The following is a 17,115-nucleotide window of genomic DNA, read 5'->3' as shown; positions in this document are numbered from 1 at the left end:
TTGATAACTAAAAATCATATTATCTCGTAATGTTTAAGAAGACTACGATATTTTTTGACAAATTTTATTTAACAAAATTTGACAAAATTAGTTTTTTAGTACACGATTATAACTTCTTTTTTCTTTTCAAATTATATCATATATTTCTTTCGACCATTAAAGCGTTGCTAGATATATATTGTCAAAAATTTATCAATAGAAGTTTGTTAAAAAATAATTTTCCCCTTTAAAAATCAATAAAATTCATTAGACCTTTTGCAATTATTCTATAGAAGTATCAACTTTTTCTCCATCATCTCTTCCACCTTTTGCACATGTTGGTCTCAAGAAACTCACTTCTTGTTTGTTACTTTTATGGCAAGAAAATGTGAGTGAAGATTATACGCAAAAACGTGAGGCGTTGAGGGAGAGTTGCCACAGTGCCCCCACGCAATCCTCACGCGCACCTTTCTCACGTGTTTCCAGTTATTTCACACGCAACGCGTTACACGCTTCTCAAAACCCTCACACGTGCGTGGTACCTTTCATTATTATTTTTTCTTTATCTTTTAAAACCATCAATAACCAATAATAATGAAAAAATAAATAAAAATCTTACGTGGGAAGACCCGTGTAGAATCGGCCAGGAAATAATAAAATGAAATAAAAGTGGAAAATGAAATCATGGGTTTTTTCCATTTACTTTTGTAAAAAAATAAAAAAAAAATTCAGAGAAGGAGTGAAAGCAAAATTTCTGGGAAGAAGGAGAGAAAACCTATCTAAACCCGCACAAAAATTAAAGGGAAGAAGAAACTGTGTGAGAGAGAGTTTGTTAAATGTAATTCTCGTGAGAAAAATATTTTTGAGAGATTTATCATTTCGCGGCTTCAGATCACAGACCTAGAAAAATTACGTGTTGATGCGCTAATTTATTATTGTTCATAAATGTGAGAGAGGATTGCGTCAAATCCTCTGTAATTTCGTTTTGCGTATAACTTTGAATTCGCATTGAGTCAGTGGTCCTTGAGGATACTCTGCGTCTGATTTTTCTGTTAATTTGAACAGAGAATTTTCGCGACTGGAAACGACGTCGCATAAGGCACTTTGCGCTTGATTGCAATATGCCATGGCTGAACCTTAGGGAAGCCTGTACAATGCGACCAAGGTGGCTTGGAATATAAAGGCATGTCAATTCATTTATTGTTAGGGTTTTTGGTTGTTATTCAGATTTTTTTTTTCATCAATTTCTTTGGTTGTACTTCTGTCCGAATTTTGTTTTCCGTGTTGCATCGATACTAGAACATTGGAGAGGTTGGATTACTTTTTGGCTGTTAATTCAGTGTATGTCTGTTTTAGGGTTTCTATTTGTCAGTTGAATGGATTTTGGGATTTGGAACAGATTTTCGCTTTTTAAGTCATTGGTTGACTGACTAGACTTACAGCATTTTTAACTGGTGGCAACTTGGCAATCACTGATTTACTTTTATTAATGATTTATATTCATGCTATTTTTTCTGTTTGTAAGTGATAGTTGTTAATGTGGTTTGAATTTACTTTCTAGATGACATCAGTACGGAGAGGAGTTTTCGCATGGAAGAACCAAGAACCGCAGTATTGAGTAATCATGATGTTCAAGAGGATATGGTGAGATACACAGGGTAATTGACAACCTGTCCTTTGTTTATTGCAATCAGTTATTCGTACACATAGTCTAAAGAGCAACCTCTTTTGGATCACATTATCTGATAAGCCAGATTTCTTCTTATGATTTTCTTCTTCTTCTTGTTTGATGGGACAATTGAACTTTCTTGATTATTCAACAGCTATATATGAGTATACTGTATATGCTCTCATCGTGGTGAATGACATGTCTTGGACAGTTGTTGCTTTCATTATGTTTTCCTCTCTTAATTACTGATGCAATATAAACATTGAAACCAACCAGCAATCTTCTTCCATTTCTACTATTTTGTGACGGTTGTTAATTTTTTAATTTGTAGTTGATGTAAAATAAAGACGAAGGAAGACATTTTGTGCATTAACTATCTCTTCTTGAAGCAAACTTATAGCATTGTCGTATGTTATTTTAATTAAAAAAAATGAAGAATGAAATTTATAATTTTTTATATTTGTTGTGAATTGTGTGTTTTGATAATTTTTATTTTGTAAAAGTGTCACGAAGTCATCTTTTTGTTTAGCTCAAATTTAGCCTTCTATCTCTACACACAAAAGTTCTGGTCACATTGATGTATGGCAAGGTGGGTGGTTCTTGCAAAAGACTGTCATGGCAGGACTTAATTCAGTTTTAGTTATAGGCCTCATTCTTCCTTCCACTTGAGATTTTAGAGAATTTAGTGAGCCTTACCCTGCTCACTGATGTATATATTGTATAAAAAGGAGAAGCCTACAAGGGAAGGAAGAGAAGGAAATAGGGTAAAGCCTATGACTCTTCTAGACACCGAAAAAACATATTTATAAAAGCTGAACAAGATAAAAGCATCATTTTTGTAACACTTCTGTTTAAAGAAGAGTCTAGTAATAGAAGATTACGTTTAGTAACCACTAAGAAATATGATTTAACCTAATTTAAGAAGTTCAAGTAAAACCGACCAAGACTGAGGCATTACCTCAGATGCTACTCTAATCTCAGCATGTATGAGAAAGAAACCTGATAAGAGTGGTAGGGATAAGAATTTCAATGATATAAATTATTTCCTGACAGGCCAATCAAATACACTTCTTTACGGTGTCCCAATTGAACATGATTCCAATGTGTTTTGTTTGGGCAAATCATCCCTGGTAGGGGCAAATTTGCACCCAACATAGAAAAAGTAGTTCCTGAGTATTAGATCGATAATGTGTTGGGTAATGTGTAGTGCAACTTTTGTGCTTGTGATAAACCATTGCATTTGTGTTTATCGTTGTCAATGTCATAGTTAAAGAGTAAAACTTTGACACTGGACTGTTGTAGTCTAAAAATAATCAGAAACTAGCAAGAGCTAAATTGTAAGTAGTGGTAATCTAAATTGAAGGTAATATTTTTTTAATCGTGCCTTGTCTAGTTTAGGTATCACTCGAAGTGATTTCCATGTGTTTTGTTTAGGCAAATTATTCCTCGCCAAATATGCACCCAACATAGGAAAAAAAACAGTTGCTGAATTTCAATAATATTTTAGATAGATAATACGTTTGGATAACATGTAGTGTAGCTCTTGTGCTTGAAATAAACAATTTCATTTGTGTTTCAATGTTTCAGTTAGTGTAAAACTTTGACATTGAACTGTAGTAGCCTTACTCTAAAAAGAATTAGAAACTACCGAGGGCTAATTGTAATTTGCGGAAGTCTGAATTGAAGGTTATTCTTTAAATCATGAGTTGTTTATTTTAGGTATCCCTCAAATGTGGAAACAAATTGGACAAACATTCTATGATTCAGAAAGCTGATATGAGACTCGAATCAGGGACTTGTAATGTTTGCTCAGCTCCTTGTTCATCTTGCATGCATCTTAACCGAGCTCTCATGGGGTCAAAGGTCAAAGAATTCTCTGATGAAAACTCTCGCTTAGGGGAGGGTAATCAGTATTGTGAGGCTGATGGGTCTTCTCCTGGGAGCAGAGCTTGCGAAAGATTGAAGCATGCTAGCGATGACACCAATTACAAGCCTAGTATTTCTTCAACTCATGATTCTCGGTCTGAAAATGCTGAGAATGGACAAGCCTTATCTGAGAAGTATCAGGATTCCAAGTGTTTAGAAAGTCTTGACGATATCACTTCTTGTATCAGTAGGACCAGTAATGCTAATTTAGGGAGTGGTAGGCAACAAAAAAATACAGACAGAGTAAATGTATCCTGTAGTTCGACTTTAGTTAGTCACTTAGAGGCAGAAGGATCTGGACACGGGCCATCTGTTGACATGTCTGGTTTGTTAGAAGGCTGTATGGAAAATGTAGATTCATCATTTACCAAAGAGAGAGTACCTATTATTGCTGCTGATGCAAAACCTGTGGCAGATAAGGAAAACCTAAATAATAGTACAGCCAAAGTTTCAGTGGAAATATGTCCGAAGTCAGAAGCAGATATGGGAAATAATGTTGACGTTGCTAAAGATGAAGATCGTAAATATTCAGCGCATGATGGACTGCATGAGAAGGTCGATGAGCTGATTAAATCATCTAGCAGGTCTGAACCTCAATCAGAAGATGAGGGTGATGAATCAGATGTTGTTGAGCATGATGTGAGTGCATTTTCTTTCATTATTTTAGTTTCTTTCCATCAAAAAGTAAATTCAACGGAGATGTAAATGGGAGAAGTAGAATGTAATGGCTTGAACTTGAATTAAGATAGATATGCATGTGCATAATCTTAATTATTTTCGAGGCTTGGGGTAATGGCAAACAATCAACTCGGTTTATAAATATTCCTCATTTTCCCTTTTATTCTCTTTCGTTACCTGTTTTTTTTTTTTTCGTTACACACTTCTTTGATGTTGCTCACTTTGCTTTTCCCCTTGTAATTGACTTGGAAATAGGTAAAAGTATGTGACATCTGTGGAGATGCTGGTCGTGAAGATCTACTTGCCATATGTAGTAGGTGTAGTGATGGTGCAGAGCACACGTATGCACAAGATCCTTCTATATTACCTCTTCTTAGCTTCTATAATATTTTACTAAATGGAGACTTAACATTATGGTATCTTTGAATCAGCTACTGCATGCGGGAAATGCTTGTCAAGCTCCCGGAAGGTGATTGGTTGTGTGAAGAATGCAAGTGTGCAGAGGAGACGACAAATCAAAGGCTGGGTAATCTTGAAGTTCTTTGTATACACCATTTTTTATTTGAAAAAAGTTGTGCATGGTATTTAAAAAGAGTGCCATGCCTTCTGTATCCTTTTTTCTCATGTGCTAACAGATTTGTGAAATTATATTTTGTGGTTTAGTTATTGAAGAAAAAAATCTTCATAAAGTTATTTCAGCTTCACAAATTTCTGGAAAAAGACCTTCTCAAAGCATGGAAATAGCTTCAGCAGCAAAAAGGCAAGCTCTTGAATCGAGCACAGGATCACCGAAGGCATCAAGCCCAAAGAGAATAGTCTCACTCTCACGAGAATCATCTCTCAAAAGCATGGATAAAGGAAAGATGAAGTCTGGGCAACAGATCCCCATGCGTAGCCACCTTGGTGGCGACAATGTAGACCTTGCACGGTCCCTTTCGACTGGCCCTCGGAGTCAAAATCCAAGGAGTATGGTTATATTTGACATCTACTGACTGAACTTCATTACTGTATTCTACTTTATTTTATTCATTCCTTATAAGCGACCTTGAATTCCATGGCAAACATATCGATGTCTCCAATTTCCTTGAGTTTCACCTTTTCATTTATTTATAGTATGATTTTTCTGTTTCTACGAATAGGTACATTGTTGAAGTCCAATTCATTCAACAACTTCAATTCCAAGCCTAGAATCAAACTTGTCGATGAAGTTGTTCCCCAAAAGCAGAAAGGGGGTGTCGAACATATTTCTAAGTATATTGAGACAGTTGCTGGGATGATGAGCAAATCAGTGTCATTCAAATCCTCACACTTGGGGCGTTCAAATACTAATGATTCAAAAGTTAAATCAATTTTTGCTAAACCTGGAATTGTTCAGGATTTGAAACCATCGAGACATACAAAAGAATCGGGTTCACTTGACAAGAAATTTCAACCTAAGATTGATCGACCTGTCATTTATTCAGCTACGGTTAGTTCTGTTGTTTCCACGTCAAAAGGTGATCATAAGCTTGCTCCTCATGGTGAAACTGCTAAACCTTATACAGTTGACAACAATCGAGAGTTTAAGGTCAACCAAGATGGAAAAGTACATTCATTATCGAAGTCTATGAATAATACAGGCAGTAGAAGCCCAGAACCTCAAGTTAGTTCAGGTGTGAGAGTGATCTCGAGTGGAGACATTTTATTTCAGTATATTATTGTAATATTTCACCTACTTTTAGCTGTTTTTCAAATTTCAGTTTTCTATGTAGTAACACCATTTTCTTTTAACTTTCTCTTATTTTAATTGTAGTAGGAGCATCCTGTGATGGATTTTTGTTCTTGGAACTAGGTGGACTATGTTTTCTGCAATGATGGTTTCTTATTTAGTTATTGTTTGGATTTTGCAGATAGAACATCAACCAGTGTTGATGAAACTCAACAGGATAGGATGCCTCGATCACAGGAGACTGTTAATCAGGTTGTCAGAACCAAAGATAGTTCTAGTGATCATGTGAGGTCAGGTGTTACTAATGCTTCAAAGAGTTCATTCTGTCGTAAATGTAAAGATTTTGGCCATGCTACAGAATGTTGCTCGATTAGTGGTACGCTGGAATTTGGTCCCGAAGCATCAGTCATTACTACAAGTAGTTCAAAAAAGGATATGCATAAGGGAAATAGATTGAAAGATGCAATACAGGCAGCTTTGCTTAGAAGGCCTGAAATACACAAGAAGAAAGAAGGTCCTGATGAAACTAACGAGTTTCCTACATCAAGCATTGGTTTCAAACGTGAAGTCAATTCTGAGAACCAAGTGTTGGTTTCCAACACAATGAAGAATAGTATATCTGCTGAAGAAACCAATGTGAAGCAGGAAATTCTTGAGAGTTCTTCATTTGAAACCTCTAAAGGTCCATCTGCTAATGATCCGAAGCAACTTAAATTTTGCCAAACTGATCTCTGCTCTCAGCTGAGAAAGTCAGAATTTGCTGGTCTCACTTCTGGAAAGCCTGTAGTGAGAGACTTGCCAAATAATGGAATGGCGATTTCAAGTGTTCTTTCGAAGATGTCAGTCATTCCGGAATATGAGTACATCTGGCAGTATGTAACATCTTGTGATGAGCTAGTTTGTCTTCTGTTTTGGATTGCTTTGTTTACTCTTCATGGTTTGCCATCAAATGTGTTTTATGAGTTTTTTTTGTTCATGCAGGGGTGTCTTTGAAGTGCATAGAAATGGAAAGCCTCCGGACTTGTATGCTGGAATTCAGGCACATTTATCCGCATGTGCTTCTCCCAAAGTTATTGAGACAGTAAAGAATTTTTTACCTGAAGTTTCCCTAAATGAAGTTTCTCGATTGAGCATATGGCCTGCACAATTTCATCAAAGTGGTGCTAAGGAAGATAATATTGCTCTTTACTTCTTTGCCAAAGACATTGAAAGGCAAGAATATGAATATCACTTCACTTGTCTGTTGACAGTAGGCATTGAAATGAAAATATAATTCTTTGTTTCCTATCATGTAAATTGTTTACCATTTCTAATAATTTTCTATTACAGTTACGAGAGACACTACAAGGGTCTATTGGATCACATGGTTAGAAATGATTTGGCACTTAGGGGGATGTTTGATGGTGTTGAACTTCTCATATTTGCATCCAATCAGCTTCCGGAAGATTCACAACGTAAGATATTATTCTGGACTCTTGCTAAACAATTCCTGAGATCATGGTAACTTAGTGAATGATGTGTATGGCTTTGGTGTTGGGTTGAAGTTTATGATTGCATTAACTATCAAGTTCTGTAAAAATTTCTTTCATGTGCAACTTCGCAATGTCTTTTACAAAGACAATGAGAATTGTATCTTACGAAAGAGTTTGCTTGCATCAGTTTTATATATATAATATAATATCAGCAAACATGTTTTATATTGTATTTTAGAGTTTTTGTAATAAATGATATTGCTATTTTTCGAACTTGGGTGTATTTATACCTGATGCCAGTTGATGACATCCATTCATTTTGAATCAGAATTCTATATATGTTGGAATTCTAAAACCAACTCATCTGGATGAAATAGACGTGAGAAGGTCGTAAGACAATATTGCTTTATACTGAATGTTGTTGTCGGAGGCAATGATTTGTTGCTCTAGTTGGCATTAGTTTGTTGATGGTGTTGTGCTTTGTCCTGTGAATTTTCTCCCTTTTGATCATCACTGGGTTGTGCTCAGTATGGGTTGTTTGGCAGTTTACTTGGCTGAAAGTATAAATGATCATCTATGTAACAAGGTTTTCCAATAAGAAATATCAACAGTTTAAACTGTCTCTGCAGGTTGGAATATGTTATTTTTTCTATGGGGTATATTTAGAGGGAGGAGGATCAGTCATTCAGATTCCACAAAAAGTGCATGTATTCCCAGTTTGAATGTGATGCCAAATGAGAAGGATTTTCCATCTGCCATTATGACTTTGTCTGAAACTTGGTGTTCACCAAGACGCATAGATGAAGAATCCATTGATCAAGGTCACAATATGCCATGTAAGAATTTTGATAGTAAGGGAACTGTGTTTGGCCAGACACATTTGGAATTGCAAGTAAAGTTAGAGAGACAAGATTCTAGAGTCAACACCAAATCTACATCTGGGACTCAGATCACCCGTACGCAATTGTGTCAAGAAATGAATTCCACTGGTTCGTCCCTGGTAATGTTTTTATCCTTATATATCTTGTTTGGTAGATTCAAGACTTTCTGTTTGCTATTTGACATAAATCCTTTTAAATTGTGATCTGATCTTGATATGTAGTAATTATAAGTTAGAAATGTTATTTTTATTTTCTGAATTATAGACTTATGTACTGATTAGTTTTTGATAATTGTTTTTGATGGTTCTACAAGGAAGTTAAGAACGCAAGTTGTTAATTATATACACTTGCCAATCATTCAACTATGATACACAAGGGGAGATTAAAAATAGCTATAGTAAGTAAAAGAAGAAAATACTGCTATGAGAGATGATGCTAACCACTTCTTAGAAGGAAAAAATGAAGTTGTAAATGTTTTATAAAATCTTAAGTCCTGCTACTAGTCATCTCGTTTTTTTAATGCTATTGGTATTTGCAGGGAGATAGCGAACCAGAGCATAAACGGTACATACAGTCTAAACCTCCTGAAGCAATGGGAACTAGTGTAAGTAGAAGGATTGTGGACACAAAAACTAATCCTGATATTTCTGGTAAGCAAGAGACCTCTTTGTCTTCGGAGATCCCTTCTGTCGTTTGCCAAATAGATACTGCAAGTAATATCATTAAGGATAAACTTTTAGAGTATGATGAGAATCAGCAAAGGCCTAAAAGGAAACAGTTGGGGAATGATCTCAATATTAACGAGGAGGCACCGGGAGAGCTTGATTTGGAAGAGGTCAACTTTCAGGTACCTACTGATAAAAAAATTAAGAATATAGATCTTTCAGATACAGTTCTGGATGCTTCTACAATTAGTTGTCGGAAACGTCCTTTGAATGAGGTAAATGGCAAATTGGAAGACAGAGAAAGTAGCAAGAAGCTGCAAACAAGTTTGGGTGGAGCTTTTGGATGTAACGATTCTGCTGGAGCCAGGGTCTCTTTTAATGGTAGTTTCCCATCACTAGTGAACAATCTTGGTTCCTGTTCTTCGGCTTGCGATGAGAAAATCATCCACGAGGACCTAGGAACGATGGAGAGAACCTTTTTTCCAGTGGACACTCGTAATAAACATAACTCGGGGATGGTTGTGAACAGAGATTCACTGAATGGGCCTCGTGAGTACGTGGACCAATTTGAAGTTGGGATTCCAAATTTGGAGCTTGCTTTGGGGGGTGAAACGAAACCGTCACACAAGGGTATGATGCCTTTCTTTGTTGGTGCAGTTGACAAGAAAATCAACCCAGAAAAGACTCCTGATATCGATATCGAGCGAGACGATGAGAACGTTGCTGCATCTCTTTCCTTGTCACTATCCTTTCCATCTTCAAGCAAAGAACACATGAAACCAGTTAGAAGAGATGAGACTTTGCCCGATGCGAAATCTCCGTTTCTTCTTTTTGGGAGATTCACGGACAAATAAATAAACATGCTGCGTTGCTATTTCTAACCATGTACATTATCTTGTTCTTGTTCCAGATGCCTTGGATAAAGCAGCCATATAGCACATCTCCAGTGAATCCCTTATACAAAGAAGAGACGTCCACCTGTTCAGGTACCCGGCTAAAATAAGCTTTCTTTTCTTTCTCCCCTTTTGTTAAATACTTGCTTTTGTACTTTCTTTTTGGTTTCAGAACGCATAGTTACGGCTGTTTGTGTTTGTATATAGAGAGAATTTCAGCCGTTATAATTTCAGAAATGTTACTAGGAACTTGCGGGTGGCTATTTTTATGACATGGTTTCCTTTGTTCCTGGCTTCATCACTTCTCTTTTCTCTTTTCATATTCCTCCTGCAGTTAGATCATGAATTTTGATTTTCTGTTTTGTTTGATTTTTTTTTGTACCATTCTTCTACTCTATCTTCAATAGATTTGAGTTTCTCTTGTCGAAGGAAATAAAAAAGAACAGGCAATTTGGACAAGAAAAAATCAAATTTGTTGTTTTCACTGGTCGGCAACTCTAAAACAATTAAGTGACAATTGCAAACAACAATTACATAGCATATATTAATCACCCACAAAGAAGATTTTCCATTGAAAACATTCTAAAAACTTGTAAACAATGTTAAAGATTACTAATTTGTTATCAAATAAAAATTGAACAAAAGTATAACAACAATCACAACCGTCTTTAACTAATTAGGTCGCAAGCAAATGGAGTTTGAATTGCATGACTCTATATGTGTGCGTTGATATTCTTAAGTCACATATATAGATTGTTCTACTGTGATTGATCTTTGTATTTATTTTTAACATCCTCTTCATTGACCGTTCACATGTGTCTACAAATTTGTAACTTAATAAAAAAAATTCATAATGATAATTATATATATATATATATATATATATATAATTTAATAACACCACACAAAAAAATTAACCTAATATTAATTTCATTGATGAATTAAGGTTATAAAGTATATTTATTCACAATTACATTCCATAATTTATGTATGAGAAAAAAAGACATATTACCAAACACAACTTTAGTTATATATATATATATATATATATATATATATATATATATATATATATATATATTTTGATGGGAAGTCATGTTAAGACAATATAATTTTTAATATTTTTTTATCAGCATAACTTTTAATGTGATTGGATCTGAAATTATGTTACTCGCTCATAATCTTAGTTCAAATTAAATAATAATAATAAGCATAATCATTATTGTGTTTGATCCGCGTCACTTCTCTCCTTTTTAGATCAATACAACTTTATCCGAACATCATGCTATACATGCATATTTTTTCACATCATATTATAAGTATGACTTATCCAATTTTTAAAATTTGTTTATTTTGATAATTTTATAATATATTAACATAATGAAAAACCCATATTTTAACATGATACATAGAAATATATAGAAAAGGTAAAAGAAAATATTATTAAAATGTTTAAACAGTGGTATTCACACCACTGTCTTTTATTTGTTACATAGATATTTGTGCCTCAAGCCCGTGTTAATATTATCCTTGGAAAGAAATGTCAGAAATACATGTGAATCTCTGCATTCTGCTGAAGCTTTTTGTCTCTTATCTGTCATAAATGTGACATCTTGATGACAATTTTCAGACAACTGGGCTCCTTCAATATCACGAATGCATTCTTAATATCTTCTAATGGGACCTCATGGCTCCATAGTTCTTCAAGAGGGAATTCCTGTAAATTACCAAATTTATCACTACCATAATAAAACATGCAAGAAATGATTTAGAAAAATAATCTACTTTAATTAATTAATTAATTACCTTTTTCTGGCTTTTGTCAACTACTATGGAGAGATCAGACCTAACTTTTAAGCCCCCAAAAACTGAACCTTTCAAAGTTCTACCCAAAAGAATGGCTATGAGACCCAATGGGACAGTAGGTTCTGCTGGTATTCCAACTACTACTGTTTTACCCGTTCCCTGCATGTACGGAACAAATAACTTTAAACACTAAATACAAAAAACTAAAAGAATATAACAATAGTACGTGTACAATCATCATGGTTTTTCAAGGAAATTCATACAAGAGTCACAATAACAATAAATGAGACTTAACTTATAAGGTTGACATCCTTAAGAACAATTTACTGCATGCAAATTTCACTTTGATTTTAAAAAGATAAATTAAATTTAAAATTCACATTTTAAAATAATAAACTTGGGTATTTGCTTTTATAAAGTATTTAATTTTATCATGTTTAACAAACAAAGGAAAACTTAGATTCATATTTAATTTCTTCCGGATCACGATTATGAAAAGATATTTGATGAAAATAACCATTTTTGTGGCTTCCAATGATTCGGTAAGCATAGGAGGAATTCCGGTGCACTCAAAGGAATAATCCACACCCATTCCACCAGTTGCTTCCTTTACCAATTCTGAAACAGATTTAGCAGAATCACTTGGATTTATGAAGTGGTTCATTCCAAAAGCCTCTCCTTTTTCCCTCTTCTTCTCGTTTTTGTCAATTCCAATTATCTTAGCTGCTCCCATAGCTTTGGCTCCGCTTATAGCCTGCAACACCATGTCACTTTCACTTAATCACAATTCAAGCTTCAAACTAAATCAGATAAAAAACTCAAAATCCAACACAAAACTTTATGCAGATTTTTATACCCCTAAACCAACAGCACCAAGACCCAAAACAGCTACACTGGACCCACTTTCAACCTTGGCTTCTTTCCAAGCAGCTCCATACCCAGTTGAAAACCCACACGAGATGAAACTGGCATGGGTTGGATCAATGGTTGGATCAACTTTGAGAACGTAATTGACATCACTAACCATGTATTCTGACCATGTAGCACAACTTAGAACATGGTACAGCCTCTGTCCTCTGATGGACATTCTTGAAGTCTCATCTGGTAGTAAACCAGTTAATCTCACAGGGTTTGTCAGACATAGATTGGTTTTTCCGGAAACACAATTCTCACATGTTTCACACTCGCCTATGTATGTAGGGATCACCACATCGCCCTCTTTAAGGGTTGTCACTTGGTCACCAACACTCTCCACAACACTGAGAAATTAAAACAAACACGTAATCGACAGAAGATACAACCCAAGAAAAATGAGCATGAAATCGTGAACATGAACATAACATGTTACACAGTGTGGTGTTTGTCGAGCTTACCCAACTCCTTCGTGCCCAAGTGCTCGAGGAAATTTCATCTGCGATCAATTTGTCAGTGGAAGAAAGATGAAGAAAATAAAACTATACTGTTCATAATTGTTTTAAAGAAAAAAAAAAAACAAAATCAGACTCAAACATGGGATTGAAGAGACTCTGACATGTGGGAATCCTTGAAGGCTTGTTATGTCTGTGTGGCATAAACTGGAACAGAGCATCTTAACTCGAACTTCTGTTGCTTTTGGTGGATCAACCTGTATCTCTTCTACTGTAACAGGTTGACCTAATCCCCAGCATATTGCAGCTACAATCCGAAAACCAAATTTTGTACATTCATAATCCAGAGAGATAGAGATTACGAGCTTTGCATAATTAGCAAGGTCACTCACAAGAAAGATGGAACAAGGTTGAAGATGATACCTTTGCATGTTACAACCTGCGGGATTCTTGACATTGTAGATTAAAACACAATCTCGTAATTAAATGAAACAAATGCTGTTCTAACTTCTTCTGAGGGTGCTGTCTTGCCCTCTTCTTTATAACACAAAAGGGAATAGCTGCCACAGAGACTTAGATGAAAAAAAGAAAAAGAAAATTATTTAGTAATAAATTTTTACTATTTTCTCGCATGTTTTTAAAACTTAAAAATAAAAAAATAAAAACCACTTAAAAAAATATCACATAAAATCATAAAATTATAAAAAAAATTGTCCAAATTTAATAATTAAAATATATTGTCAATTAAAAAACAAAAAAACAGCTCAACACAGTTACTTTTCTGCTGCTTTTCTGCTTTCTGTTCGGCATAAGTAATTGTCTGGTGAGTAAATCCCATCCTTATCTTTGTTGGAGGTCTTTCGATTTGGACAAGAAAACTTTGTTGCATATAATAGCACAATATTTTTTAAAGTGTTAATTTTTAAGTTTTGAAATATAGAAAAATAAAAAAATATTTAAAAAATATCATTTTAAATTATAAAAAAATTATCAAAATTTAATTATTAAAATATCATTTTTTTTTCTAAATAATAATATATAAGTATATAATAAATACAAATTTTCCATGTTGATTTTATAAAATTAATTTAAGTTTAGAAACTTATAATATATAAGTTATACTTAAAAGAAAAGATAATGGAAATGGAAGAGTAAGGAGGACGAAATTTATATCAATTTTATTTATGATCTTATTGATATAATAAAAAGAATTATTATTATAAATTATTTTAGTTAAATTTAAATTATTATTTTACAAATTTACTTGTATTATTTTTAACTTTGTTAATTATATAACATTAGTATAACATAATATAATACTTTTTATTTTTTTCTTATTAAGGGATATATATATATATATATATATATATATATATATATATATATATATATATATATATATATATATATATATATATATATAATTAGGAATATCCATGTTTGTTAAAGTTCTTCTCATGGTGATGGAAGAGTACACGTTTTTTTGTCGTAAATCCATGTTGATTCTTCTTTTCAAATGAATTAGTACAAATAGAGTACATCATCATCACCTTTCCATCTACAATAAATACATAGAAACATAGGGAGCATTAGCATTTATGAAAATTTATTGTTAATTTAACTAAGGTGATATATGAACATAATTTTATGATGTGTGAGAATTGTGTGTATTTGATTCACGTGATCATCAAGAACTTGTGATCATTTATGCTAAAATGAAAAAATAGAATGAATAGTGAGAAGAAGAAAAAGATTGATTTAAAATGGTTTATGAAGAGTGTACACATTTGACTTAGGTGATATGTGATAATTTGTAATGATTGTGACAGAGAAAATAATGTGTAAGATAAAGAGAAAGTGATAGAATTTTATTTTACAAAGTGATGTCTATAAATATTGATTAACCATAGTTATTCTTAAACAATCTTATTTAAAATTAAAAAAAATAATATAAAAATATTTACATATATCTATAAATATTTATAAATATACAAGAATTCTTAAATATTTCTTCACATATATCTAATAAATAATAGATTTATTTTTTTAATATCACGAGTAAGCCCAAGCATCACCCATTCCTCCACCAATTGCACTTTTTAGAAAAGAGTGGGTTTTAGTTAGGGATGACAACGGGTCGGGTCGGACATAGATAGTGTCTACCTGCAACACGACCTGCCATAAAAAAATCTACCCGCTACCCGTTTATTTATCTGCCGGGTATCAGCTTAAAAAATATTCGCGAATATTTTTAAAATCTGCAGGTACCCTTGGATATCCGATACCCGCAAATATTTAAAAAAAAGTATATTTTATAAATTTTTTAATATAAAATTATAAAAATAAAATATAAATTAAATTAAATTATAATTATAATTATAATTAAATTTAACATAATAAAATATACTGTTAATTTTAATTTTAATTAAATTAAATTTAATAAAATATAAATTAAATTTTAATTTTAATTTTTTTGCGGATAACGGGTACCTGTGGATACGAGTAGTATGATACCCGTACCCGACTCGTTTATAAGCGGATATTAAAGTACTCGCTACCCGCTACACGTGGATAATAAATACCTACATATAGTAACTATGCGTCGTAGATTTTATCCACAAATATCTGTAAACAGGAATATTTTTGCCATCCCTATTTCTAGTCTTCCCTTTACCTCTTCCCTGTCTCTATGCAAAAGAACAAAATAAGGTCCTTTCATTAATGGAACAAATCACGTGGGTCTCAACCAACAACTATAACTGCACCGAAAACACATTTATTTTATCATCAAATCAAATAACCAAACTGATGAGTAGAGAAATTATACACGAGAAAGAGTTTTAAATAAAAATATTAAAAATTATAATTATTCTCTTTAAAACTATGAGTTATATGGAAAAATAATTTAACTTGTCCTTTTATATTTATGTGGGAAAATTTGTTAATTAGTTTTGCTAGCAATACCTTATGAAAAATAGTTTAAGAGAGTATTGTTCTTTTAAAAAAGAAAAAATAGTATAGGACCATTTCAAATTTGTAAAAGTAAAATCATCCCAACCTTCCATAATTTATGTGTGAGAAAAAAAAAGACTTGTCGCAAAACACAACTTTAGTTAAATATGTATTTTTTTTTTTAATTTGATGGGAAATCATGTTAAGACAATATAATTTTTAACATTTTTTTATCAACATAACTTTTAATGTAATTTGATATAAATTTGTGTTATTCGGACGTAATTTTAGTTCAAATTAAATAATAATAATAATAATAATTAAACATAATCATTATTATTATGTTCGATCCGCATCACTTATTTGTTTATGTAAACAATTTATAAGATCAATATACTTTATCCTAACATCATGCTATACATGCATAATTTTTCACAACATATCATATAAGCATGACTTATCCAATTTTTAATTTTTATTTTATTTTGATAATTTTATAAAAGAATTACAGTAATATAATAAAAAACAACCCATATTTTAACATGACATGATACATAGAAATACATATATAGAAAATTTAAAAGAAAATATTATTAAAATATTTGTGAAGCTTTTGTCTCTTATTCTGTCATTAACGTGTCATCGTGATGACAATTTTTAGACAATTTGGATCCTTCAATATCTCAAATGCTTTCTTTATATTTTCAAATGGATTTGAATTTGGATTTTCCTTTGAGTATTATCACTAATTTCTCGATCCGACTCAATCTTCAGCCTGATCCAACTCATCGATATTTGGTCTAGCCTAATTCAAACTTTGGTTTAGCTTATCTTGACCTTCGACCCTACCTACCTGGCCCAATTTTACTTTTGATCTAACTTGATTGAATCACACGTTTCAACCTTGAACTTGTGGACTTTTTTTATTAACGAATGAGCAATTTCACAATTTGAAAATTTCTATTTTTTTAGTGAATTTTAAATTTTACTGTTTTAATTATTTGAAATACATTTTTAAAATTTATCAATTTTAATTTTCTCCTCCAAACAAATAATTTTCCTTGAAAAAAAAATCAATTTCTCAAAATAAATTAATTATCTTCTTAAATTACTTTATCT

At 32.7% G+C, this 17,115-nt stretch overlaps 2 protein-coding genes across 11 annotated transcripts; one reads left to right on the top strand and one right to left on the bottom strand.

Annotated features, from left to right (window-relative positions):
* The first annotated feature begins 692 nt into the window (after nt 1-692).
* LOC114169861 (RING/FYVE/PHD zinc finger superfamily protein) lies at nt 693-10,169 on the top strand. 10 transcript variants are annotated; one of them, XM_028055209.2, is made up of 13 exons: nt 693-926; nt 1,045-1,162; nt 1,551-1,623; nt 3,368-4,213; nt 4,508-4,593; nt 4,684-4,778; nt 4,916-5,218; nt 5,392-5,904; nt 6,142-6,832; nt 6,942-7,172; nt 7,290-7,414; nt 8,062-8,432; nt 8,852-10,169. In XM_028055209.2, the coding sequence occupies exons 3-13, from the start codon at nt 1,570-1,572 to the stop codon at nt 9,830-9,832; spliced, it is 4,296 nt and encodes a 1,431-aa protein (XP_027911010.1). In that variant the 5' UTR covers nt 693-926; nt 1,045-1,162; nt 1,551-1,569; the 3' UTR covers nt 9,833-10,169. The 10 variants fall into 10 exon arrangements, with proteins under 10 accessions (XP_027911010.1, XP_085524807.1, XP_027911008.1 ...); XM_085668681.1 differs by having other exon boundaries at nt 1,541-1,623; XM_028055207.2 differs by having other exon boundaries at nt 693-953.
* A 1,119-nt stretch (nt 10,170-11,288) lies between these two features.
* LOC114169679 (8-hydroxygeraniol oxidoreductase-like) lies at nt 11,289-13,630 on the bottom strand. The gene is made up of 7 exons (XM_028054940.2): nt 13,468-13,630; nt 13,209-13,351; nt 13,051-13,088; nt 12,534-12,936; nt 12,195-12,431; nt 11,678-11,836; nt 11,289-11,588 (listed from the first exon to the last, which is right to left on the bottom strand). The coding sequence occupies exons 1-7, from the start codon at nt 13,499-13,501 to the stop codon at nt 11,469-11,471; spliced, it is 1,134 nt and encodes a 377-aa protein (XP_027910741.1). The 5' UTR covers nt 13,502-13,630; the 3' UTR covers nt 11,289-11,468.
* Between the last annotated feature and the right edge of the window lie 3,485 nt (nt 13,631-17,115).

This window comes from Vigna unguiculata, chromosome 11 (genome assembly GCF_037176805.1).
Source record: "Vigna unguiculata cultivar grain cowpea cultivar isolate G323 ecotype 2 chromosome 11, ASM3717680v1, whole genome shotgun sequence".
NCBI lineage: Eukaryota > Viridiplantae > Streptophyta > Magnoliopsida > Fabales > Fabaceae > Vigna > Vigna unguiculata.
The sequence above is the reverse complement of the archived record's forward strand: the minus strand, read 5'-3'. Positions and strand labels throughout refer to the sequence as shown.

Bases quoted from the DNA above. Each gene is read 5' to 3' on its own strand.
- LOC114169861 (XM_085668683.1), top strand. From the start codon at position 2,356: ATGTATATATTGTATAAAAAGGAGAAGCCTACAAGGGAAGGAAGAGAA. The intron at 7,173-7,289 runs GCAAGAATATGA...TTTCTATTACAG, and splicing joins TTTGCCAAAGACATTGAAAG to TTACGAGAGACACTACAAGG. The intron at 8,433-8,851 runs GTAATGTTTTTA...TGGTATTTGCAG, and splicing joins ATTCCACTGGTTCGTCCCTG to GGAGATAGCGAACCAGAGCA.
- LOC114169679 (XM_028054940.2), bottom strand. From the start codon at position 13,501: ATGTCAAGAATCCCGCAGGTTGTAACATGCAAAG. The intron at 13,352-13,467 runs GTATCATCTTCA...TTCGGATTGTAG, and splicing joins GCAGGTTGTAACATGCAAAG to CTGCAATATGCTGGGGATTA. The intron at 11,589-11,677 runs GTAATTAATTAA...GGTAATTTACAG, and splicing joins TTGACAAAAGCCAGAAAAAG to GAATTCCCTCTTGAAGAACT.